Here is a 25359-nt window from a genome sequence, read left to right as displayed (position 1 = left end):
GGCGCCTGCCCGTCCCGCGAGCTGCGCTCGCCTCGGCAGCCTCGGCAGGTACGGAGCGCGGTTGCGGGGTACGGCTGTACGGGGTGATCACTGCTCCTCTTCCTCCCGAAGGCAGGGCATAGAGGTAGGGCAATACCTGGGGCAGGATAGGTGGAAACAAGGTAAATTTCCAGAGGCGAGCGGGCTATAATATGCTTTTTAAAACTGTGCTTTGACTGTCTTGATCATGAAATGAAACCTTTTAAAACTCCCCCCCCCTCTTTTTTTTGGGGGGTATTAACTCTGTAATTGGGATCAGTGCAGCAAGCTGTGGAAGTGGGACCTGGGGGGTGCGTGCGTGGCTGGGGGGGCTAAAATGCAGGCTGCGTGTTTCCTTGTGATTCAGTGTTCAGTGGTAGCGCTGCCCTGGCAGCTTGTGGGGTTTGAGGGCTGTTGAGTGATTTGTAGAACTGTATGAAGGTAAGAACTGTATATTTATAAATATTGCACAAAGCACACTTACTAAAGGATACAACTGAAAATTGAACTACTTTGCTTGACACTGTACTGCTTGTGTGCTTAAATGACACTAAATGACTTGACTTCATCTAACGTGTATTTGCATCAGCTTAGAAATTGCACTAAGTTTCAGAACATCTCCTTGCTGTACTAATTGAAACCTGTTGGTTTTGTGTGAGTTTGCTCACCGTGATTTTATTTCTAACCATAGCTCACGTTTTCATGTTTCTGACTCCTCATTTTTCCTAGTCTGCTTTGACCTTGTGAGTAGAAGCAAGAAGGGAAATCTTTAAAAGGTCCCACGCAAAATTTGAGATGTAAAAAAAAAAAATTAATAATAATCTTAGGGGGAATGACACAGGAATAATATGGTAAATTACTTTAAAGTTACCCATGTGTAAGAGAACTAGGCCAGCACCTTGAGTATTGCAGGGTTTCTTTGATAAAAATCAAAATAATCAGTAACAGCTTATGAGTTTTGCCAAACAAGTTAGCTGAGTTCCAGTGTCTGTACTGGTGCCAGAACACCTCTGTGGTCAGGTCTGAAGAGGTGCTACAGCAGGAACCCCAGATTTGCTCACTAACTTTGACCAAAACACTTAACTCCTAGCAAGTGGCAATTTGCATCTGTTTGTTGGGGACTCACCAGCAGGTGAAACGTGTCCCGTGTATATATATGTGTAACTAAGCCTCTCTGCTAGGATCGACCTAAACCACGTCTATACAATGAGGCGATGATACGCCAATCATCCTGGTTTTGTAGTTAACTGACATTAATGACTGTTTATTTTTGCAGCAGTAACTGTGGCATGCTCGTTGGTTCCCATTAAGTCACCTACCGGCTTACCCACCGCTGGTGGTGTCGTGCCTTCAAAGCACCGCTGAGAAAAAGCCATTGCTGAGCCAGCTCTCCCTGCCTTGTGCTCCTCCTCTTGGTGTTGTAAAGCCTGTGGTACATGGGGTGGCTGGGGTCGGTGGCCCTGGGCTCGCAGGCGGCACTCCAGTTATTAGTTATAGAATGTTATAAATCTCAACCAAGGGGAGGCTTTTCATGGCAATGTAATAGCCAAGCACTTTGTCTTATGTGTAATAACTCTTAACCTGAGAAATCCAAGCAAGGAGCTTACGACTGTCCTTCCTGTCTTCCTGCATCCCTAAACCTCTCACGTGTGAAGCATAGCTGGATTCCAGCACGTCTCTCAACCCCTCCTTACTTTGTGCTGGTCAGCAGGTTACTCTTGTGACCTCTTCAGAGTCTCCTGCCTGTTCCCATACATCTGAGCAACAACTTATAATTACTCATTCTCTGCTGTGATGTAGGTACAGCTGGTAGAATGGGCTACTAGAAGAAATAAGAATGAGTTCTGTCATCCTGATTTACCCTAAGTTCAACATTAAAGAAGTTGTAGGACAAATATTTAGTGGGTGTGAATCTGCTTTTGTAAAAAGCCTTTGTGTCAATGAATGATCACACAAAAAAAAAGTTCATAGCCTTTTTATAAAGGATTCAAACACACTAGTGGTCTTTCCTCTGAAAGCCATGTGGTCCCTCACCCCCTTTGTCCCTAAGCTGGGCAGCTGAGGTGTGTAGAGGTTGAGCATCTTGCCTAAAGTCACAGCGGTGATGGAAATAAAGTAAGGGTGTCTCATCTGATGTAACGGTAGCGTGTTTTGAGGATGCGTTCAGTAACTGGGAGGTATTGACTCATTCTGGCCTCAGTAAGATCCCTGGCAGTGTGTGCTATAGGGCTGTGACAGCCGAGTCACTAAAGGGCAGTGAGTCTGTGCCAGCTGCTTTGTGGGAATCCTGCGCACAGGCTCTGCCTCGCGGCAGCCGGAGAGAGCCCAGGGCAGCTTCTGTACTGAGGACAGGGTAACGGGTAGGAACAAGTACGCGGGAGCTCCTGTCTGTAGCCAGTGCCACTGGTCTGTGGGTTTTGCAGCCCCGTGTTAACTGGTCTGTGGGTTTTGGCATCCTGGTGTCGTGCTGGTAGGTGGAACTTGAATGGCAGACTGGGTCTTTGTGGCCACTGGACGGACAAAGCTGCTTGTGTGTCTAGATGAACGTGGACTCAGTGGAGTGTGTGAAGATGGCAATAGGGATGAGAATGCCGCCTTTTAATTAACGATTCACATATAATCATCCGGTAGATCAGGCTTATCAATTCACAATTGCATTAAAGATGACAGTACTCCTAAAGCTTTGTTTTGGCCAGGTACCCCTTTCTTGCAGCCGGATTTCCGTGTCAATGAAAGGCCTTTCCTGTTTGGCTTGCTGTGTTAACGCAGGGAAAGTGAACAACGGGCTTGTCTGCCGTGACCTTACAGTGAAACAAAAAAACGTACAGAGAGCATGGCTTTATGTCTTCTGAGGCCAAAACAAACTGTGGCATGATGGGGCAGACACCCAGCAAATAGACTAAACTAAACATGGCTTTGAATGTTTTTCATTTGTATCTGCATGGGTTTATCAATCCTGTGTTTGTTCTGCTCTGAGTTTAGGTCTGAGACACCTCCAGGCAGATCTGTAATTACAGGCAAATTTCGCTATACCTTAGCTTCCTTGTTTAGACCCTTACTAGACAGACTGGAGACAAGTCTACTCCCGATGAGGGCCTGAGACACAGATGCTGAGATGGAGTTTCTTTGCCCTTAAATACTTTGATAGAAACACTTATTGTCAGGTAAGTTATAACCTATGCTTTATTTAAAACTCCCAGTGCTGTGGTGGAGGTAACCTCTGGAGTTCAGGTCCCTGACAGAAAGCGATGGAGGTGCTAAGCTAAAGCAGTGTGTTATGGACAAACACCAAGATTCAAGTTTTTCACTGTGCCTAGCCCTGGGCTGAGGATCGCTGTTTTGTCTTTCTGGTGTCACTAGGGATGCTAGGACAGGAGTGGGGGAGTGCGTTGTTGTTGTCGGGGTGAGGGAAAGCTGGATCTGGTATGAAATACTCCACGCATGCAGAGCTACCCGGCACGTCCTCTTTAGCACTTGCAGAACAGGCTTCTTCAAAACAACCTTAAATGACGCTGCTCCCCAAGCTGCTTGCATAATGGAAGATCTTGATGAACTGATTGCTGTGTTACTGAAAACAAGCTGTAATCTTATTAGCAAATTGTAATAGTGACATCTGAGCTATTCTTGCTGGTGCTGTAGAGACAGACCTTCAAGTGTGCCATCCCACGGATGCGAAGTCCTTGATAAAATGCCTTAATGCGAACATAAGTGGTGGTTGGCAGCAGTGCTATATAAAATAGCCTGGGCTAGAGGCACTGTGACTTCTTGTAGGGGATGCTCTCAGTGAAACTGCTAGGTATATGAGCAAATCCCCTAGGGTCAGAGGTACGCAAAGACGAATGTCAGCAGTGGCAGCCTGCTTCTGAGATTGCTTTAGTTCTGCCTCTTTAGCTGCTTTGGTTTAGTTAAGCCAGGGAAAGTAAAGCATGGTAAGACTATATTGGGTAAGTTACTGTTCATCGCTGCCACGGTAATTTGATAATTAATCTGTCTTTACTTTTACGGTCTGGTCCAAGGAATTTGAACCAGCCATGTGCTTTTCATTTTCTCCTAAGAGTAAACTTCAGTATTGCTCTTTTGCGGCTTGTTGTGGGGAGGAGGAGGGAATTGGTAGTCTGTGGTGTTTGTACTTTGTGTACAAAATTTGGAGGATTTGAAGAGTAACAAAGCCAGGCTTTAAAGACTTGCAGTAAAGCTTGCTTTTGATTTAGACTCTTGGTAGAAAAGTTGTGGCGCTTGTGTCATCTCCTGGATATATTTGCTATCTGTGTTGGGAATGGAGTTTTGTGTAAGTTCTGTGTGTCTGAATAAAATAGCTGATTATGAATGTTTCATCTAAAATTCTGATAATAAGTAGATTGACTTCTTTCATACAAGGAGTTGTTCTTATATTAACATTGATATCTTTGAATGACTGAGGTTTAAACTTCCGATAGTTTCAGTAAGCAAAATTGTATGTATTTTATATAGATATAGCTATAGATGTGTGACTTACTGCTTCAGGATTTTCTCCAGCTTTTCAGATACTCCTATCTGTTGTTTCTGGATGCCTTTACCCTACTACATGATTTTAAACAAGAAAACCTATCATGTTATGAACTGTGGTGGGCTGATCTTGAGGTGATTCTTTCTCTTCAGAATTGCCTACACAGTTCTTCACTTGGGTTTAAGCTGCTTGCTCTGGGTAGGAACTTGGAACCAAAGTGAAGAGGCATTTTGTCCTGCGTGGACTTTTTTGTTTGTTTCTTTTAATCTTGTACTTTTGTACTCATCGATTGCTTTTGACCTTGAATAAATTGAAAGCCGGTAAGATGTGCATGTGTTGTGACGCTAATGTATTTTTGTTCTCCGACTTAGTGTCTTTATGTGTCAAAATACTGCAACCAGTTGATAGAATAATTTCTAACTTTTTTTTTTCCCCTTTCAAAAGAGCTTGTGTTTCATGCTGGTGGTCTGAATTGTTATGATGCTGTGACTTGGTGTGCTGCTTCTAACTTCCTCTTGAGGTTAACTCAAACTCCTTCCATCTGTTTCTTTGTTTCATGTATGCCTTTGTGCTTGCTCCAGATATTTGGAAATATCTTTAAAAACTAGGTGCTTGTGTGTGAAAGGACTGCCTTGTATAGCTTAATTCTTCTGTTCTTGTTGCCTTTTTCTCATCTTAGTTTTTCTGGAAACAGTATTAAAGGAATTCCATTTTCTTGGCTTACACTTGTCACCTCCTGTTCTGTCTGAAATGCTTGAGAAGGAACCTCTTTATTAATCTGCTAGAGAGGTATTTCAATGAGGGAAGGATGTTGAGCAAGCAGTGAAGTAGCCTAGGCAGCTACAGATCCTTTGAGAAGCTCTCTGACGGGAATGATTCAAGCCTGGAATGAACAAATGCATAGCAACAGTGTTTATTTTATTTTGATATTCAAAAGGGCCAAGAGTTGCACGAGTGTTTGCAATATATTTGCCGTGTGTTGACAGTATCTAGGAACAGATCAAAAACTAGTCTGAGACTTCATATTCCAGCCCAGGACCTGTGAGCCACCAACACTCAGTCAGCGTTATATAGGCATGCAAATCTTGCTCAGGGCTACCAGTGCTCTGTGCTGAGAGGATTTATAGAAGAAATAGTAAGAAAATGAACCATATAAGGTCCATGCTAGTCTGATTTCTCATGTCTGCTGTTAATATTGTTAAGTCAGGGTTAGACTGAAGGTGTTAGGGGAGTCAGCTGAATGAATCTTGAGCCCCATTAAAACTGGCTCTGCTCTTAAACAAGAGGAGAAGGTTGCATTAGGATGGTCGGTCTTTCCACAGAGTCATTCCTTTATGGTTGTCCTTAGCTAGATCTTTCTGCCAGTGTGCTTTTTGTTGGGTTAATTTTTAAAACTTTATAATCTTAAGCTTTTTGTTACGTTGATAGTGCAACTGAGTGAAGTTGATTATTCCACCTACTCTTTGCCCAGCTGCAACTGAGCGATTAACATTTTAAGCCAACAATCTACACTTTCAATCTAAACTGTTGCTATGTTTATACATCACAGATTGCTCTCCGTTGACTTGGGAATGCAATGAGGAAGAACAATCTAAGTGCACTGAATCTAAAATTAACTTTGCACCTGGGAGCTGGATTTGTAAAGCACTGTGCAGTGTGTTCAAGAAAAAAAGTATTTAGACCAGATAGTAAAACATTTTCTAGATTTAAAGGCCTGACTTTGCTTTGTTGTTGTCCTGTGAGACGGGAACAACAGCGCTAGCTTAGGACTTGCAGAGCTGCGCTTTGGATGCTGCTACTGCTGTGTAGAGCAGCTATGTGGCATTAGCATCCTGCACCTTGGTGAAACAGGGTTTAGTGCATCAGTCCGTGAGGTTCTTGAGAAAAAAATCTGGGATGGCTTCTGGGCTGTCCTATATGGCTCTCCTATAGTAGGCATATGGTGTGGTGGTGGAGCTTTTTGGCGCAAGCACTACTAGATCATCTGTATTTCCAGCTGTGGAAGGAAGCAAAATAACTGTGGGTGGTACAGAAGCACAAGTCAGAGTGGGATAGGGGTACAGCAGTTTGCTGTTGTCTGGCAAAACTATATCCTTGCAGCAGTACTCTGTCTTGATATGGACTGAAGGTGCTGGTAGATCAAAAATAGCTGCTGGCAAGGCTATAGCCTGAAGCCTGGACTGTAAGGATGTTGTGACCCTTCTCAGATGTGCACCAGGAATATGCCCTAATGCCTTAGATAAGTATTACTCCACTTGGTTATAGTATGTCCTGGACTAAAATTTGCATTCAGGATCTGGTGTCTGGGTAAGTCATGCAGAACATCTAAGTCAAGAGTCACCCTTTTGAAAGAGCTGAAGACTGTATTTATGTTGGCTTAAAATTTTGGTTTTTTTCCAGGCAGGCCTGTGGCAGGTATGGGGAAGGGATTGTCATAGCTATGTGTGACACAGGCTTGCCGTAGAGCGCGTGTGCTGGGTGCAAGCTGCTGCTCGGGTCTAGGGTAGGTTCTGCTGGATCTGCAAACCTGGATATAAGCGCTGTTTTGTTTCTGGGATGCTAGATGAGCCTGCTCTACACCAGGCTGAACATGACGGAAAGGTACATTTTAGAGCTGCTTTGAGCTGTATAACCGAGATCCCACAGTAGTATAGTGCAATAACTTAGGGCAAGAGGAGTAGTTGCATGCCTGCTGAAGGCCTTTAGCAGAGCAATTAGGAGAGCTTGTAAGATGGTTCCTTAGCCTATGTAGTGTTGTGCATTGGGAGACTGCTCTTTAGTGCAAGTTCGGCTGCCAGTGTTTCTGGTACTGATATGGCCAAAACCAAGTCCCTCAAGATAACCTAAAATCCTCCTTCTAGTTCCATGTTGCAAGTGATGATTCCTATTGACTGGCGTGTAATAGAATTCTAATGAGATATCATGGCAAGGTATTAAACAGTCTTTTTGATGCTAGCAAGGTGGCTTTGTTTAAATCTAAATCCTCTTACGAGAAGGCTGTCAGCAAATGTGAGAAAATGGAGAGGAGTGCTAAAGACAAAGAGTTAATGTGAGGGATGTGATCTAAATTTTTAACTCCTAATGGGTAAAGACGTAAGTAAAAAGTTGAAAGCGGAAATAATGATTTGGGATGATAGCTGTAGTAGAACTGAGAGAGATGGACATGAACTATGAAGGTTAAATAAATAAATAATTTTTAAAAAATCTTAGATTGACTATTTAAGTGCTGTAGCAGGCTATGAAGTGGCATCTCAACTGGAGGCCTGTTATTTGGCTATCCAGGAGTAGGAAAGGCAGGGGAAAGATGGGGATGGGTCCTAAACAAGTAGATCACCTCTGCCCTTGTCAGAGGTGGGCTGGGTGGTGTAATAGCTCTCTTCAATCTTTAACTTTTGTGTTCCTGTAAAACAAACAAACAAAAACCTTATTCTTGTTCTCAATGCCATTGCTGGCTCCAGATGTTCCTGGAACGATGGTTATTGCTTTAGTTCTGACCTTTAGAAGAGAAGGGCTGCCTATGTGTATGTTAGAAAAAGGTATGAGCATAATACGCATGCACACGTGTAAATGTAAGTGCAGAATATCCTACAGCATATGCCTCTTAGTTGTTAGATCTTCAGATTCAGTCCTTTATGACTTGAAATGCTTCTTATAACAGAAACAAGTTAGTGCCAGAACTGCTAATAATGGCTTTCTGGAGTGAAAGGAACTAAAACTTTACAGATATTTTGCCATCTATAACTTTCTAAGTCCTTCTAGAGTTAGGAGGCTAAATTGCATTTGGTGGTTGTTTTATTGTCATGGTTTTCAAGGCACAAGACTTGATCTGCTTTTTTTTGTTGTGAAACTCAAAAGCAATTCCGATCTGTGTTTGGTGGTAGTGGCCGTTCACAGGTGTTTTTCAAACCATCCAGAATTAGTGTAGTGTGCAGTCTCTTTAATTTTGTATTCATAAGTTGAACCATTGAGGTGTTTTCAGAAGTAGGTTCCACTTATGCCTTTTTTTTTTTTCGTCTTTGAAAAAGATATACAGCAGGGTTTAAATGGCTTGCAACCCTTTGAAGTGAATTAAAATTCATTTTAGGAGAGACATTACTTTATGAACTGACGAGAACCTCACAACTTTCTGCAGAGAGGTTGAAAGCTGTACAAGGCCAGTCTGGGGCTTTGGCCGCCCATGAATTAATCAACAGGCTGGTAAGAAAATTCTGTATGTTTGGGTTTCCCAGGACACTTGTGCTGCTTTACAGCTGAAAAATCCAGTCTGGGCAGGAAAAGAGGGCCTCAAACATCTGAGTTGTTTATTGCATGAGCTGAAGTGCAGGAGATGGAGCAGTGCCAGTTTTTGCATATGGACGACAAGCCTACTGGGTTCAGTCTGCTGTGGCTGGGAGTTATCTGGCACACACAGCAGGTCCGACAACCAGAGCGCACGTGCACCAAGCTTGACACATCTTGGTTGTCTGTGAATGTAGAGGGTATCTGTGCAAGTTTGCAGGGGAATCTTGGAAGCAAGTGTGGGAGTGGTAGGTGGTGTCTCAGAGGTCACTGGAAAGACAGCATCGGAAAACCCGTGTTGATACTGTCCTCTCGCATGTTTGGACAGCAGTTTTTCCCCTTCTCTAGCGGATTTGATCCCAACCTTGTCTGTTATTGCTAAACACTAACCAAAGGAAGTCTAGCACTTACCTCTGTTTGGCTTTTATTGCAGTCATTAATCAATGAAGACCACTGTATTGTGAATGCCGTATCTGAATACGTGTAGCTTAATATCTCTCTCCTTATCTCTTCCTTTCTCAGTACCAGAAATTGCCCTTGCAAAATGAGCCAGCTTCCTCCGAAGAGTCCTTTGGCATCCCCGGTGTCAGAGGGCACGAATTCCACGGTAGAGTCTTTGGACAACTTGTCAATGGACAGTTTTTGGCTGGAAGTAGAGAACATTAAACAGAGCGCTGAAGCCGAGCAAGAGGAATGCAGCCTTGCAGATGTCAAAACACAAGAGGGTAGGTTGCCAAAAATGTCGGGAGTGAGGGGAGGAAGATGAACATCTGAGAAAACTTGCTTATGCACCTGAACGATTTAGAAGCATGTTGGAATATGGTTAGAATATTACCGGTCGAATCGGAGATATATATTTTTTTTTTTTCATTGGGTGGATGCCCTGCAGAAGGGGAGTGCTGGCCTGGCCTGGTTTCACCTTCTGAAACAAAGCTGACTAAAGGTCAGTCAGGAGTACATCCAGGGCTGCAGATTTTTTCAAACAGCCCCCACTAAGTGTGGGGCTCTCACTCCCCATGCAGGTGGCTGTACGGTAAACACGCTGTGATAGCTGATGGTGTTTTGGAAGGCTTGTTTCTGTACGTGGTTCTGAGACTTCATCAGAGTGGCTTTTATGAGAGCTGCTTTTGTGGAAAGCAAACTTTTCCCCTTCCAATTCACTATTCAAGAAACCATAATAAACATCCAGAATGAGTCCATCCACACAAGGTTTTTCTTATATACCTCCTTTTTTTTTCTCTTTCTTTCTTTTGAAGACTGCTTCATATGCATGGGGTGTTTCTAATGGGCTTTCGGTAGCGCTGATGTTATCCAGTATTTGGAATAACTGGAACCTGGACCGATTGCCTTTTGATATGGGAGGTACAACATCCTGGGGTGCTGGAGGGATGATAAACTGTGATAAGCGCCCAGCGATCCCGCAGACCGGGATCACACGTTTTCCGGGTCCATTTTGAGGAATGTGATTTAGTTGGCTGTACATCCTCTTGAACGGTCAGGTTTTTGCAGCCCGTACAGCCTATAGCTGTTGTGCTGGCCTGATATTGAGAAGGATCCAGGTATGTAATGGGGAAATGTTTGAGTGGAAGTCCCAGTGTGCTGCCATGCTTGGGAAGGGTAAATAGCTATCCCGGGTGCACAGAGTGGGCTTTGGAGAGCGGGTTGGGAAGATCATAATCCATGTCTGCCATAGTAGGCAAGACACGGTAAACATTAAGGTCTGCTGTTAGAATCTCTGCATAAAGGATGTAAGCTTGTTTTTTAGAACTGGAAGAGATGCAAAAGTGACTCAGAAAATAAGTGCACCAGGAAGGAGACTCTGGAAAAGAGGCCATGCCATGAGATGAAAGGCTGTCTGGGATATCCGAAACACTGATATGCTAGAGGCAATTCGATTACTGTGTGTAAGCAGGGACACAAGGAAAAGTGTCTTTTAATGCTATGTATTAATCTAGTAGGCAAGAGCTGACTGTTTAATTGGCCACTGAAACCAGACAGACTTGAAATAATGCTCTGAGTGGCGAAGCCTTCTCGGCAGGCTGGGGAAGGAGGTGCGGCACGCTCAGCCTCCTGGTGCCTTCTGCGAAGGAGTTTAGTCAAATAAGTGTTGTGCTGGAAGCATAAGTAGAGAGGGGAAACTTCAGATGGTGTGGATAAAGGAAGCTGGACTTGGCTGGTGCCTTTTGGCTTTCATGTCTCTGCAATTTATGGTTGGAGCACCGCGAGGTGGTAATGCAGCACAGAGGCTTCAGGGCTCCTCGGAGCCGAAGGCACCATCGCTCTTCTCAAGCCTGAGAAGGGGCACTTGGGCTAACAGCTCTGTCTGGAGACGACGTGGCTCAACCTGACGAATAGCTGATTGTAATCGCAGTGCAGGGACAGCGTGGAGGCTACGTGTAGATAAGGCACTGCAAAAACGCTGACCCAGTTGGAGAATGCTGGTCTCCTGTGCAAGCCCTGGGTAAGGGGTGGCGTAATGGGAAGCTGCTTGTGACCTGGTGTTAGTGGGAGGCCAGCGTGTAACTTTGCAGAGGAACTGGGTCAGCAGAAAGGCGCTGATGATACTTGTGACCTCACTAACAGTTGAAGGGGGCCAGAAGGTAGCTTTTCCCTGAAACAGGAGCAGCAATGTCCTTTCTTTGCTGTCTGCTGTTTATCCAGCTCTCTCCAAGGTCTGACTCTACAGCAGACTGATAACGTATGCATTCTGTGCGGTAGTGCCACTGAAATATCTGCTAGCACCCTTGTAGCATGTAATCGTGTCTGAGAAGCGTCTGCAAAGAGTGATTCTTCTCTGCCTTCAAAAACTATGTAGGAAGTTGTGCTTAACGTTTAGTCTGAAATTGTAGGATGCTTAGCTGTCCTTTAGCTTTTTTGAAACTAAATGCTTTATTATGAATGCTATTTTTGTCTAGCTTACATTTCAACTAAGTTTTTGGAACTGGTGTTCTTTCGTTTTGCAAATTTATTCCTAATTGAGTCCTCCTGAAATGCTGCTTGTCTGGAACTCACAAGGCAAATCTTAGCAGCTCTCCAGGCTTAAACCTGCAGCTCAGCTTCTGTGGACCTCTCAGTTCTGACCTGTTTCTCTCCGATTTCCCCCTTCTCCCCATAAATAACCTATTTTGCTGGTTTCCTTTTGCATTACTGGCAAACATAACTGGGCCAAAAATATTAAATAGAGGAATTAAAATCTGGTGTTTTGGCATCAGATGGGGCAGTAGGCTCACACGGATGTCCGATTTAGGGCCTGCTGTTCAGTATTGTGTACTAGATTAGTTTCCTGTTATGACTGGAATTGGGTATTTTCAAAATTTGCAAGCAATACACTTAACTTCCTTTAGTTCCCAAAGACAAAATAAACCAGAAGCCTTCTGCGCGCTGTGCTGCTGTGAAACCATGGATGTAGGACAAACAGCTGTGCAGTGAGGAGTCATGAACGGGACCACGAGTGCGTGGGCAGCTGTAACCACGCGAGCAGTACCGGGGGATGCTCTTATCTGTTAGCTTCTGTAGAACCAGACATGGGGAGTGACCAAAACTAAAGACCATGTAGGAAAGCTGTCCAGTTTGCTAGAAGATGTTAAAGGAAATACTTGACTTCAAGTCCAGCTCTGTTTATTGTGGTGTGATGCTGAAAAAAGTTCTGTTTCATTACAGCACCTAAGAACACGAAGAGCATGCTCTGAAGGCTGAAGAGCATTTTAATGGAATCACAATATGTTTTTGCAAGTTGCATGAACACAGAAGTTTCCCCAGAAAAATTAAATTATTTAATCTCTCAAGAAGAGCTGCATGGCTTTTTTATTATTGATGCAGCAATAATAAAACTTTGCCTGAGCAGCTGTGACAACTGAGGAGATAGCAGTTTGCATAGGAAAGGAGGAGCGGGAACGAACTGTTCTGTTTCAGTCAGTTCAGTTGTGATTTTTCTTTTTCCTAGTATAACCTTTGGTAGAGCTATGCTGGAGCTGCCTGCAGTGAATGAATGTGGTACGTAGAATTGAAAAGATAAAGGCTTTGTGGTGTTCACTGTATTAAAGTTGAAGCCACCTGCTAAATTACTTCTTTTATCCTTGGATTTCAAGTAGCTGCCTTGCTCAGGGCACTTTCTCACTTGCACAAAGGGTGCACCCCATAAGGAAAAAATTGTCTTCTGTGTTTGCAGTGCAGATTTATATACATTGAAGAATGAAGTGGAATTGAGATTGTTTGAGTAATGCTGCTGTACTGTCTCCAGGCTTCTCGCACTTCATTCTGGAACGGGAATGGTCTTTAATTTTAGTGATGTTTTGAACAGGCACAGACATAAAGCGAATGCATGGAGTAAGAATAACTTTTTTGCTTTTGTCAAATGACCGTATGGATACCAATCCACTTAAAAAGGTAAAGAATAGGGATGGTGCATACAAATAGTTCTGCAAGTATATTAAATAAAATACATTTGAATCTACCAGATCAGTGTCTGGGTATTTAAACAAAAAAAAGTTGTTGATACATAGGCATGCAGATAGATAAATAAAAATTAAAAGAAATAGCCAAATAATTGGGAAAAGTACAAAAGCCAAATGTGCAGTGTTGTATGTTGTGGCTTCCCACAGACCTTTTGTCCCTTCTCAAAGATGTCGGAGGATCAGGTGCGCTGCAGAGGGAGGCAGTGCCATTCGTTCTGGGTTTGCTGTGCACTATTGCCTGCTGCCACAGCTCCTCTTTGCACAGGCAGTCCATATAAAAGCAGATTTAAGCAAGTGCACCTGACTTTCCTCACATGTCCTGTGAAAGCGCTCACTGGGTTCAGTTCCTGTTGCAATCTTTGTGCTAAATATCGTGCAGAGTCACCCTTGTGCCCAGCTTCTGCCCAGCTTCTGAGGGAGCCTAGGTTCCTGGCAATATCCGTGCCTCCGTAGTTTTTTGTTCTCTTTTTCTTCACCTGGGGTGAGGAGAAAGGAGTATGTGGGCAGTTGTAGCTGCCTAAAGTGCTGTCTCTCCCCTGATTTCCCCCTGATACCCAGATGGGTACCTGGGAATAGGGCTAAGATTTTGAGAATAGCCGTGGCTTCCTAAAAAAGATGCGGCTCCCTTTCAGTGATGTCCCGTTGCGGCCCCAGAAAGGGGGTGGCTCAGGCTTCTGGTTTCCTGCCTGTGAAGTGTTTCAAGCACTCAAATTGCTGTTACCCTTTCTCTTCTCACTCGCCCTTCTCATCCCTTGCCTCGCAGAGGGAGAAGCTGAAGCCGAGTGGCTCCAGGACGCGGGTCTGTCCGACCTCCTCGGGGACCGCGCCTCAGGAAACGACAACGTGCTGCTCTCCACCCTGACCAAGACCCAGGCTGCTGCTGTGCAGCGGCGGTTGGATACCTACTCCCGGTCTCGGAGGAGGAAGAACAAGCATCCTGTGCGTGATGTCCGAGACATTTTTGGAGTGGTCAACTCTGAGGTATGTTGATTTAGTGGGATCTTCTGAAGGACTGTTGCATTGTGGTAGCTGACTGGCTTTCTGGGTCTAGGGCTACTTTCATTTCCAAATAGACGACTTCATCTTTTGAGCTGAGCTGAGATTGTAGAAATTCTGCATCCAGGTTGCAGCGTTGAGAAGTTGCTACAAAACCTGCAGATCCATAAGCTTCCTAGAGACTGCTGGAAGACCTCTGTATAGTGCCTACAGCACTGCAGCCTCATAGGGCACTGGTATCGTTTGGAGCCCTCTTGTGTTTTCTTTATTCTCGTGACATGTTAAATCATTACTAACCAAAAAAAGAGAGAGCACTTCATAAGTTCCGTTCTGGTAAGCTGATCTTGTACAGCTGGTAATTCTAGAAAAAGAATAGCCGCTGCCTTTTGTTTTGCTAGAGAATACTTGACCGTTAACTTTTCAGCTGCTTTCCTGCTGTGCTGCTCCTCTTTTGGTTGTGACCACAAGGTAGAGTATCCTTATTTTTTCAAGGGGCTGCTGGGAAGTATCCCAATCAGGGCTCCTTGTGACTTTCTCTACTCGGTCAAGTGTCTGGTTGGAAGGTATTGAGCTTAGCCAAGATCTACCTTTTTCAGTAGCATGGGACCCTTGCTGCTACCAGAACTGAATACTCCTTTTCCTCAGCCTGAGTGTCTTTGAAACATCTTTTACTATAATGAGATGAATTATACCCAAATGATCCCTTGCATGCCTTAAGGGAATGACGCTACCAGTCTGCAACATCACTGGAAACTGCTGTGGTCGTGTTCTTTGTAACTGCCCGGTGCTGAGGTGCAGATTTCTTCCTTACTGTGAATTGCACTGAAACAGAGTCGTGGTTGATTTGCTTTTGTAGAGGATTGTTTGCACGCCTGCACAAATGGGTGACAAAAAGATGACATTTCTGAAAGCAATAATGCTGCGAGCTTGTCTTAAGTGCCTCAACTGAAATTCATCAAGTTTTTAAACTTGAAGATTAAACACAAACCTGTTATATATCTTAAAATAATTTTACTTTCTACTGCATAGGAATGGAGATTTTTAAGCTCTTAATCTTATGTGAACACTCACTAGGTCACTAATATTTGTATTTGATAATTTGCATTTGATAAGCAACTGAAATCAAATCTGATGTTTTAAAGTGGCATTTTGGTGTAATGAAGGCATGTACAAAGATGCTAAAGCTGCCTGTTTAAATTGCCATAATTTAACTGGAAGTGAAACATTTTCCTCACTTCTTATTTTGGGCAAGTTCACCGGACTCTTTTCCAATAGCTCTACTGGAATTATTCATATTTCCTTCGGCTTAATTTTTTTTTAAAGCTTTGCAGTTGCCTCTGAGATCCACAGTTTCAGTGGAGGCCACTGAAACAAAAAACAGCGTTGTTTTTTTTCCCCTCTCTTTTTAGTGAAAGTAAGAAAATGTATTTTATATTAGTCTATTTGACTGTTTGTTCCTTCTTTGCTGAGGGCCATGAGCTTAACCTCTGTATTCCTCATGTGTCTTTTACAGTGTACACAAGGGGTGGTGTTTGCCCTCTTTATTTCATGGGAAGTGACTGACGCTCAGCTTAGGCAAATGGAAAGTGATTTCTACGTAAAATGGTAAACTTCTGAGACGTTAGTGCCTACATCCAGTGTCATAACCTGAGCAGAAGTCGTCCTTTACCTTTGAGTAATTCCTGGAGCAATCCCAGAGGGAAGCAGGCTTTTTGGTTAATTTTCCATACTGGTTTGCTCTGTCGTCCCAGTTCCAAGCACAATTTTGGAGCTGAAGGACATATTCAGGAACCACATGCCAAAACAGGCCCTGTGTTGCTATAACACTTTTTCGAGGCGTGTAGCAAAACATGATCAATCCCTTATCATGCAAAAGGATATTTGAAATCTCCACTTCGTAAGCAAGGAAACAGAAATACAGAAGGGTTAAGTTGTGGGTTTTTTTCCCCACAGTCCTAGAATTGGAACCCAGATCCAGTATCTGTGCCCCTACTGCTCAGTCAGGTTTTGGGTGCTTCCCACTACTGGCTGCTCTCTCGGTACACTGGGAGCAAAACATTTGAATGGGCTCTACCTATGGAAAAGCTGTGTTCAGCAAATTGAGCTTAAAGCTAATTCAGTTCAGCTGTGACCTGAGTGGAGGCAGTTCAGCCTGTAAGAGTGCAGGCAGTGATGCGTCAGAGTAATTTGGATTTTTATTTCCGTCGGTGTTTCAAGATGGATTTGCGGTTCACCTCCTGTCCACCTCTGTCGTGAGCTACTCTCGGGCATCAAAGCTGTTGGCACTTCTGTCAGAATCTTTCTACGTACTTCCCCTATATTACTGTTCAGTATGGCCTGTTTGCACAGCAGCTGGATCTGAAGGTGCTCTGGCATTATTCAGTGTATGACATGTGACTAAGCCAGTTGCTAAATGAATTGGTTCTGCTTTCATGGCAAGCTCATCCGTTGTGCACCTGCTCTAAAGATGTAGTACGTCTTCTGTGCTGATGAACTGTTTTGTCCATTTGCAATGATTTTGCACAGGTTCCTCTTAACTTTCAGTCCTCAGTCCACAACTCCATGTCATAAGCATGTTCTCGGAAAGTTGCTAACTTTTGGTAATAGAATAAGCTTTCCTATATTCTAACTAGTTCTAGCAAAAGTAAGGTTATTATTAACAGAATTGCCTGCCAAGTGCCTCCTTATATTTTTAAAGATTCATTTCTCTCTCTAGACATGAAGAGGTAGGTTCCTATGAAGCCCGTGAAGAGAATCTTTTAGGTGCTGATGTCTACTTAGTGTGTTCTTTCTTGTGGAACATCTTGCGGTCACAGGCAATGGGTAGATCCCATGCAGCTTGGTTGGTTCACTGTTTGTTAGCCCCTCAATGCATGAACTAAAAGGGGGAAAATTGGCTGCTGATTGTGTGAGAGGAAGAATTGGCTTAATGATGTGCAAATTTATCACACGTACTGTCTATGAGATAGTCATCTGTTTTCCACCTGCCTGCCAAATCCTCTAATTATGATTCTTAATTTCAGAGTAGTCTTGTAGCCCTGAGCTTGAGCAGCATTATCTTAGACTAGCCGACAATGCCAGGTGTGTTTTATTGGTTTGTTTTTTTCCTGCCAAAATCGGGTTGTCTTATAATAACTTCTGTTTTGCATAGGTAAACACGTTCTGGTTTATTTTTCAGGAGACAGCAGCAGAGAAAGAGGAGTCCAGCCCAGATCCGTTGTGGCACAAACTGCGGACTTCAAATGTACAGAGAAGTAAGAAGGAAGTTTTTAAATGTAGACTAGGATTGGAAGGGGAGTAGGATCTGAAGTAGGGCTGAAACTGGCCTTGTTTCTGCTTTTTTTTTTTTTTTTTTAAATAAATAGTTATCCACAGTTGTGGATTTAGTAAATTTTTCCAGGCTCTAGTGTTGTTAGGAATTGCTGCTCAAACTGATAACTGTAACTCTTCAAGAAAGCAATTATAAGATGCAAATAAAATCACTCTAGCAAAGGTCATATGGTGAAATCCTGTAAATGCCATACGCAATTTTGTAGAGAAGTTAGCCATAGGTATGTCATTTAATTTAAGGCCGTACTCATGTCTTACCAGTGATCTGGTGATTGTAGCTGTAATGTTGTGGCTTTAAGCTAATCTTACCCTACTGATCAGTCTCAGGACTGTGCTATGACAATGCTCTTTTCAAATGTTAATATAGTTTTTTATTAAAAAGTGGTGGTTCCCAAACCTGTCTCAGACTGCTCTTTTAGCATGCTTGTTTTCTAAACTTCATTCTTTTGGCTTTCTGAAATTCAAAACATTTTCTCCTCTGTAGCAGAAACCCAGGATTACTCCTGCACAGTTCGAAACCCTGGCAAAGAGGAGATGTTCAACATGGATGTTGCCTACTCAGAGCAAGCGGCTGTCCTGCTCAAGGGATCGTTCCTGCCTGAATCTAGGAGGTTAAAGGATGGAAACGCTCTAACTGTAAGCACTGAAGGAGTTTTTCCTATTAGAATTTATTAGCTCCCTTCTTGTGAAGAGGGGTACAAGACATTTGATTCAACTGTATGATCAGCTCTTGGAAATGTCCTCTATGGATAGTGTTGGAACAGGTCTATAGCAGGTCAAAAATACATTACCTTTTTTTTGGACAGGTAATGCAGTTATCCTTGCGGCATTGGGCAAGGATAACAGTTGTGTAGTGAAGGGTCAAAAGAAATAGTAATTGTGTGTGAAAATAGCTATTTTGATTTGAATCTGGGTCGTTTCCACTGAAAAGAGGTGAATAACAAGACTTTCTTACTTGTAATGCTAACAGTTTTCTTCCTTGCAAATGTACTGGACTGCTTCCAAAGTTCAGGTAGATTAGGGTGGGTATCAGGCTGTCTTTAATTTAGATAAATTGGGATCTCCAATACAGTTAAAGAGCAATGCTGAAAAGGGAAAATATTTATTCAGCTGTGGGTTGAGTAGGAATAGGAGTAGTTTAGGGCATTTGTCTGGTGTTGAAAACAAGAGAATGAATAGATGCCTGGTTATGGTAAGGAATGATAAAAATGCAGCAAAACTTGATACCAGTGGGATTAGTAATGATACTTGCACTGAACCGCGTGTGTGTGTGTGTGTTTTCCCTTAGAAATTTAAGATCCCTAAGGGCAGACTAGGAGTGACCAGGATTGGAGATCTGTCTGCTCAGGATATGAAGAAGATCCCCACGCTGGCCCTCATTGAACTAACAGCTCTTTGTGATGTTCTGGGCTTTGAGCTGAAGAGAAACAAGGCAGCAAAACTGAAAACAACAGGTTAACTGTATTTCATCTTGATTTTTTTTTTCTTGTGGGTGCATTTTTTACATTGATCTTCTCATAGATTTGTGTTTGAAATGTTAGAACAGAGAGGGTCTTTGATAAGAAAACTTGTGACAGGTGTTTTTTCCTTGGTCAGAATTTCTCCTGGAAGTCACTGGCTCATAACATTAAGACCTAGCACCACATTTACCTCTGACTGTCAAATGCACTTGTCCTGTTACCTGTTTCTCTCTTTTTCTCCAGTACCTACACTTATAAAATGTGCCCTCTTAGTCTGCAGTGGTGGATATATCCCTGACGTGTATTAATGGAGATACAGACTTACAACATGTTGTTTCTGTTGCAGAGAAAAGACTCTTTGGAGTTCCACTCAACACCCTGTTGGAAAATGACCAAAAACTGCTCCCCAACACCAAGGTCCCTCTGTTACTCCAGGCAGTAAGTTCTATTCTGGTTTCATTCACACCTCTGATCCTCAGAGTCAGGAAGCCTGTGATAAGGAAGGGCTGACTTCTCATCCTTTGTGCCTAAGAGCTTTCTTTTTTTTCCCCTTTTAATAGCTGCTGTCCTGCTTGGAAAAGAGAGGACTTGAAACAGAGGGCATTTTGAGAGTTTCTGGGTCCCAGACCAGAATCAAGGTATGAGCTCTTTAGTAGTGTTCAAAAGTATTGGGGGTGATCAGGGAGCGTGTTGCTGAAGCAAGTATCTGAATAACCTGAATTGTCTCATCTCCCTTCCCAGTACAACTAGAAACGTCCATTGCTGGGAAATCTGGAAATGTCTGCTGTGAGGGTCTCTGTGCTCTTTTGACTTGATGGTTTGCCCTCCTAGTGCTCACCTACAGAATTCCCCTTGTATTTGCTTATTAAAGCATGTAATAATGCCATCTTTTTTATAGAGTCTGGAGCAGAAGCTCGAAAAGGATTTCTATACTGGCCTTTTCTCCTGGGATGAAGTCCACCAGAATGATGTATCTGGGCTACTGAAAAGATTCATAAGAGAGCTGCCGGCCCCACTGCTGACAGCGGAGTACCTCCCTGCTTTTGCTGCTGTACAAAGTGAGTCCCTGCTTTGGCTGTTTCGCATCAGTTTGCTGGTTTGTGCTTTTCTTGCAAAGCTCTGCTGGTCTTGGGCTCTCCTGTCAGGTGTGTTGGGAGCCTGTGGATTCGATGAGAATACAGAGCACGATATGAACTACAGCCAGACTCAGCGCGCTGGGTGCTATATGTACTATTATGTGTCAGCCTGAGAGTCATCGTCACTGGTGCTTGGTTGCATACATCTTCGTGTAGGAACACTGTCCTGGAGTCTTAAATTATGTTGTGTCATTTGAGGCTGCAACGTTGCTACCACGAATTAGGACAACTTGATAAATAATGACATGCAGGCTGAGCTGTGGCAACTGGCCAGGGTGCCCAGTCTTGGCTTGTCTGCAGGTAATGCAATGTTCTGCAAGCGCCTTATTTTGAGGTTTGTGCCTCAATAGAGGCTTCAGTGTGTTAAGCTAACTGTTTAAGTGCACAACTTTTTTGATACAAGAAACGGGGAATAATGGGATCTTTTGATGCCCTTCAAGGGCATCAGACTTGCTGGTAGACTCTGTATTCTGAAACAAATCAGCCAGTCTTCTAAAACATAGGTAGTTCACTTCATAAGGGCTGTATGAGCTTGATTTAGTTCTGTAAAACAAGGTCTCAAATCCTAGATGACAAACACTACAATAAGTAATTACCTTATTCCTTGGGGGATTCCCATGCTCAAAAAGAACAGTGTCAGGAGCCTGAATCCTTTGTCCTGTTGTCGCTCTCCCTCTCTAGATATTCCAGACCTGAAGCAAAGATTGCAAGCTCTAAACCTCCTGATCCTGATTCTGCCAGAGCCCAACAGAAACACTCTAAAGGTAACTACCTATTCTGGATTTAACTGGAAAAACATGATCTCATTCCAGGTTTTTATTCAAGGAACTCTGTCAGCTTTTGTAAATAACATACATCACACTATTTGGTTTTATTTCACTGACTGGAGAATGGAAAACCATGATGGGAGGAGCGGGCAAACCTCAAGGCTGTGTAGTGATGTAAGCTGTAAGCACAGTCTGCCTTTTGGGTACAAACTTAAGAGCAGTAGGAATCCGTGTGGTCTTGGAGCATCCTGTTTAGAAACATGCTCTTCCTTTTCAGTGTGTTAAAGCACTTCACTGTGGAGTGAAAGATGTATAGGTCTTACGTTGTCTGTGGGCATGCTAAGATATAGTGAAAGAAAGTCAATCTTTTCATTCGTGGTTTGTGGTATTGTCACCATCTATGAAGGATAGTTTCAATTAAAAAAAAAAGCTACTAAGCTTATAACTTCCTACCCTTTTCTGATCCGAAAACATTTCAAATCCTTTCACCTACTACTTTTTGAAAGAATAAATGCTGATGGGATCAGCTTTGCAGGCAGTGCACACCCTCTGCCTTTCTGTGCTTTATAAGAACTGTGGTGGTTGTTGCTGCTGGTTTGTTTTGTTTTGTTTTTTTTCTCCTGAGTAGTTCAGCTTCCAGGTAATAAAGGCAAGGCTGACTTAGATGATCTGCCATGTGTCATGGCTTTGGTAGAGGTGTGAGGCAGAAGAGATGATCCAAAAGGGTTTATTTTTCCACATCTGGGAATAGCTTTGAAGGGGATACTGGGGGAAGGGGGGGTCATCTTTGGATTCTGTAACTTTTTACGACTGGACTTTGTAAATTGCCACCTGCCGAGGAGTAAGAGCTCATCTACTTCCCACAGACTGTCTCTCCTGATTCATGAATGCTGGACAAACTCTCTCCCTGCTTGGTATGGTTATTTGTTGCTGTCCTAGTATTAGAAATTGCTCACTGAACTTCCTGACTGGAGAAATAGGATTTGTTCATAGATATCAAGAAAAAATGCTAATTAAATGATCTCTCCAGCAATTGCCACAGTAGTTTCTTGAGGGCTGTTAGTAATAGATGTCTTAAGTCTCTTCCCCTCTCTTTAGGCTCTACTTGAATTTCTCAGCAAAGTGGTTGCCAGGGAGAACAACAACAAAATGAACCTCTGGAACGTTTCCACGGTCATGGCCCCAAACCTCTTCATGCACAAGGGGCTGCCAAACAAGATCCCCGAAGGGAAGGAGAAACAGCTGGCAGAGGGGGCAGCTGACGTTGTGCGGATGATGATCCATTACCAGGATTTGCTCTGGACAGTAAGTTGCACAGGTGTCTTGTGGTATGGCGTAGCAGTGTCTTGGTCTGCCTAGAATTGGAATAAGGGAAGGGATAGTCTTGGAAATTTCAGAGGAGTTTTGTCTGTAGGCAAAACTTCTGGCTGAGTTCTAAGACTCTTCTTTTCAAGGTATATGGATGTTTTGTCTATTTAAGGAGCTTCATAAAGTGATGTTTAGGTTCTTAAATGGTGTCCTCATGTCTACTTGATTTAATTCCTATCTTCTTCCTTCTTCCCTTCCCAGGTCTCCTCTTTTCTGGTAGCTCAAGTGAGAAAGCTGAATGAGAGCAATAGCAAAAAGTACCAGTTTTGTGACAAGCGAATTAAAAATTTGTTGCGGAAGATTCATGCTGATAAAGACAAGGTGGAAAAGAACCAGGCAGAGGTGAGTTAGGATTTGGAAAAACCGGGCCCTTTCGTAACAGTGTCAAATACTTTGTCATTGTAAGTGCTTTCATGGAAACTTGGAGAACTGTGAGGAGTGATGCTCTTTACAGAGCAAGAGGGAGAAAAATCTGCAAAACCAGAAGAAACAGCTTCCCAGACCCTTTTGGCCAGGTTGTGGCAAACACCAATCCCAACAGCAAGCGTACTAAATATATTTCAGGCTACAAAACACTTGGTTAAGATGCTGCATTGTTGCAGGAGAAGGGGAAAGAGACCAGAAGCAGAAATGTTGGTCTCCACCTCATGTGAAGAGCAGAGTTCGCATGGCTCTAGATGCCCCATGTGTTTAGACAGATATGTCTGCCATGATAAAGGCAGACTTATTTTCATGAACTTAAAGCAAAAATTTAGGCTATTACAGTAGTGTAAAAGTACATTTTTGTATCTCATTTTCTTTTTGCTCCATAATGCTGCTGATCTGCATGGGAGGGCTTGAGGATGAGGTTCTTGCTACTTAAAAGGAGAGAATTAACTTCTCTGATAAATGAAATGGCTCTACTCCTTCTTGTGTTGGTGCAGACTGAGATTTTTTTTTAACAGATGCTAGTATCAGATCTATTTGTGTATTAAAGTTGGGAAAAGATCCTTGGAGTCATTCTGCCTTTTTTTGGTTGCCACTGTTAGTTGAATAAGTGTAGGTCCGTGGCAGCCAAGTTACATCGTGCAGTGCTGGCTTTTAAGTATTGCATAGCAGTGGTGGTGCAACTGGGATGCTCTAAGGACACGAGATGGGTGGAGTCTGCAGGTAGAAATAATACGTTGAAAGCTTAAATCTGCAGAACTGAAGAAGAGTTTGTGTTCTCATAATCCTGTACATCCCCTGCCTTTCTATACGAGTTGGGATACTGAGATGACGTCTGCCTAGAATTTGGCTCGTTAGGGCTGCGTGTCACTGTTGAAGATGCTCTCACTTCAGAGAGGGCATCTACTGTGTAGGCAGTCAAACAGATGACCCCGTGCTTAGAACAGTGCTAATACTACTTCCTAACGGTCTCGGTGTTCAGCGCTGTTTTTGCAAAAGATTTGGGATTGCAAAATTAACTTGCTGCAGATCAGACCCCGTTAGAACAGTTCAACATCCTCCACAAAAGTTCTGAGAAGTTACTTCATGAAGGAGTTGATGAAAACAATCTTGAGAAAATAGCACTTGAACTCTGCTCTGTGATGTCTCAGTGCTTCCTTTTTTTGAAACTACCTTTCTGAAACTCAATAGTCTGCAATTCAACTGTCTAAACTCCTTTTCCAGTAGTTTAATTCCAGAGAAGTCTATCAGACTTGGGCAAAACAGTTTGTCAAAATTTATTCTGACAAATCCTATTTTCATCAAAGCTTGTGTCGCTTCTAGTGCCGGTGCTGTATTTGAACAGCAGAGAGCACCAGCGCACGCTGATGGAGAGCGGTGCTTTTCCCCCCAGCCACAACGCCAAAGCGCAGATGACTTGTTTATAATGTTCACCTTGATGCTTCTGTAAGCTTCCAGTCTGTAGGATGTGTAGGACAGAAACAAACCTAAATTCTCTGAACAGCTGGCTGGATAGGTTTATTTCTTCACACTCTCCGATCTGTTTTGAAATGTGATGTTTTAGCAGATAACAAAATCTTTCTTTAAGCACTTTCTTCTTTTTGCCTGCCTCGTTCAGCCTTCCAAGATTGTGAAAGTCCATGCTTCGCTTCTCCTGAAGGAATCGCTAGAGGTGCATTTGAACAATGCAACCAGAGTTGCTGATGTCTTGAGGCAGTTTCAAAAGAACCTGTGCCAGAATGGCTGGAACATTGTTAACACCGTCAACCTCCTCAAGTGGTAAATGGCTTTTTTGTGTGTGTGTGGGGGGGGGGGGGTGGGCGGGGAAAGAAAAAAAAGTACCGGGTGGTCTGGTTGCTGTTTTCTGTCTTCTGGCAGAGCTGATGTGGTGGCACAGTGAGCTCTTAGGAGATGTTTCTCTGGTCCTCTATTCTAAGTTTTGGAAATAGTGTGTTGGATGGGGCAAGCAAATGTTAGTTCAACTGAGTGATTCCATCACTCTGCTCAGGAGGTCAGGTAGTCCCCTTGGGTTTGCTGGATGATACGTGAACTTCAGCAGCCTTGCTGGAGGGAAGGGAAAGCGGAATAACATTGACCCTGCAAAACAAGCCCTCTCTAGCTCTCCTGGAGAAAAACGTCACCTGTGCAAATTACTTGCCTGGAGTAGTATTTCCAACATGCATATGTTAATGTAGGGGCTTCCTAAAGTAAGCTCTGCAATTCCCTCCTATGGTCCAGTGGTGAATTGCTGAAATAACCCAAAAAATGAGCAAAAGGATTCCCGCCCCCCTCTGTCACCATGCCTGCAGACTGTATTTAGTAGGTAAAGTGTTAGTGCGTCTCCTGACCGTGTCCCTGGGCAGGAGATGTCTAGTCAAGGAGGGTGGATGGGAAGTTGGCTGGATACGGGTCAGCTGGGAACCAGTATCTCACTAACAAGCTACTACAGCTGCTGAAGTCTTCCTGCAGATGAGCTTCTCTTGGACAGGCCATCAGTTCTAGAGGAACACTGCCAATGAACTTTGGTATTTATGCCTGTTGTTTTTCTATTGAAAAGTTAGTGTTTGCATGTAGCGTGTGTCTCGCTACCAGTGAGGAATGTCTACCTTGTATTCTTTTTTCCAATTTTGGGTGTTCTTT

The 25359-nt window shown here is 43.3% G+C and overlaps 1 protein-coding gene across 1 annotated transcript in view; it reads left to right on the top strand.

Annotated features, from left to right (window-relative positions):
• ARHGAP40 (Rho GTPase activating protein 40) overlaps positions 1–25359 on the top strand; it is a 43073-nt gene that overhangs the window by 14877 nt on the left and 2837 nt on the right. Inside the window, exons 2-13 of the mRNA XM_009318660.1 lie at positions 9305–9507; positions 14000–14217; positions 17411–17486; positions 18047–18198; positions 18851–19016; positions 19369–19460; positions 19583–19660; positions 19921–20080; positions 20840–20922; positions 22024–22230; positions 22495–22635; positions 24338–24498. Coding sequence (XP_009316935.1) covers positions 9327–9507; positions 14000–14217; positions 17411–17486; positions 18047–18198; positions 18851–19016; positions 19369–19460; positions 19583–19660; positions 19921–20080; positions 20840–20922; positions 22024–22230; positions 22495–22635; positions 24338–24498 — 1715 coding nt within the window. The 5' untranslated portion in view covers positions 9305–9326. The remainder of the gene's footprint in view (positions 1–9304; positions 9508–13999; positions 14218–17410; positions 17487–18046; positions 18199–18850; positions 19017–19368; positions 19461–19582; positions 19661–19920; positions 20081–20839; positions 20923–22023; positions 22231–22494; positions 22636–24337; positions 24499–25359) is intronic.

Source organism: Pygoscelis adeliae, unplaced genomic scaffold (genome assembly GCF_000699105.1).
Source record: "Pygoscelis adeliae isolate BGI_AS28 unplaced genomic scaffold, ASM69910v1 Scaffold72, whole genome shotgun sequence".
NCBI lineage: Eukaryota > Metazoa > Chordata > Aves > Sphenisciformes > Spheniscidae > Pygoscelis > Pygoscelis adeliae.
The sequence above is the reverse complement of the archived record's forward strand: the minus strand, read 5'-3'. Positions and strand labels throughout refer to the sequence as shown.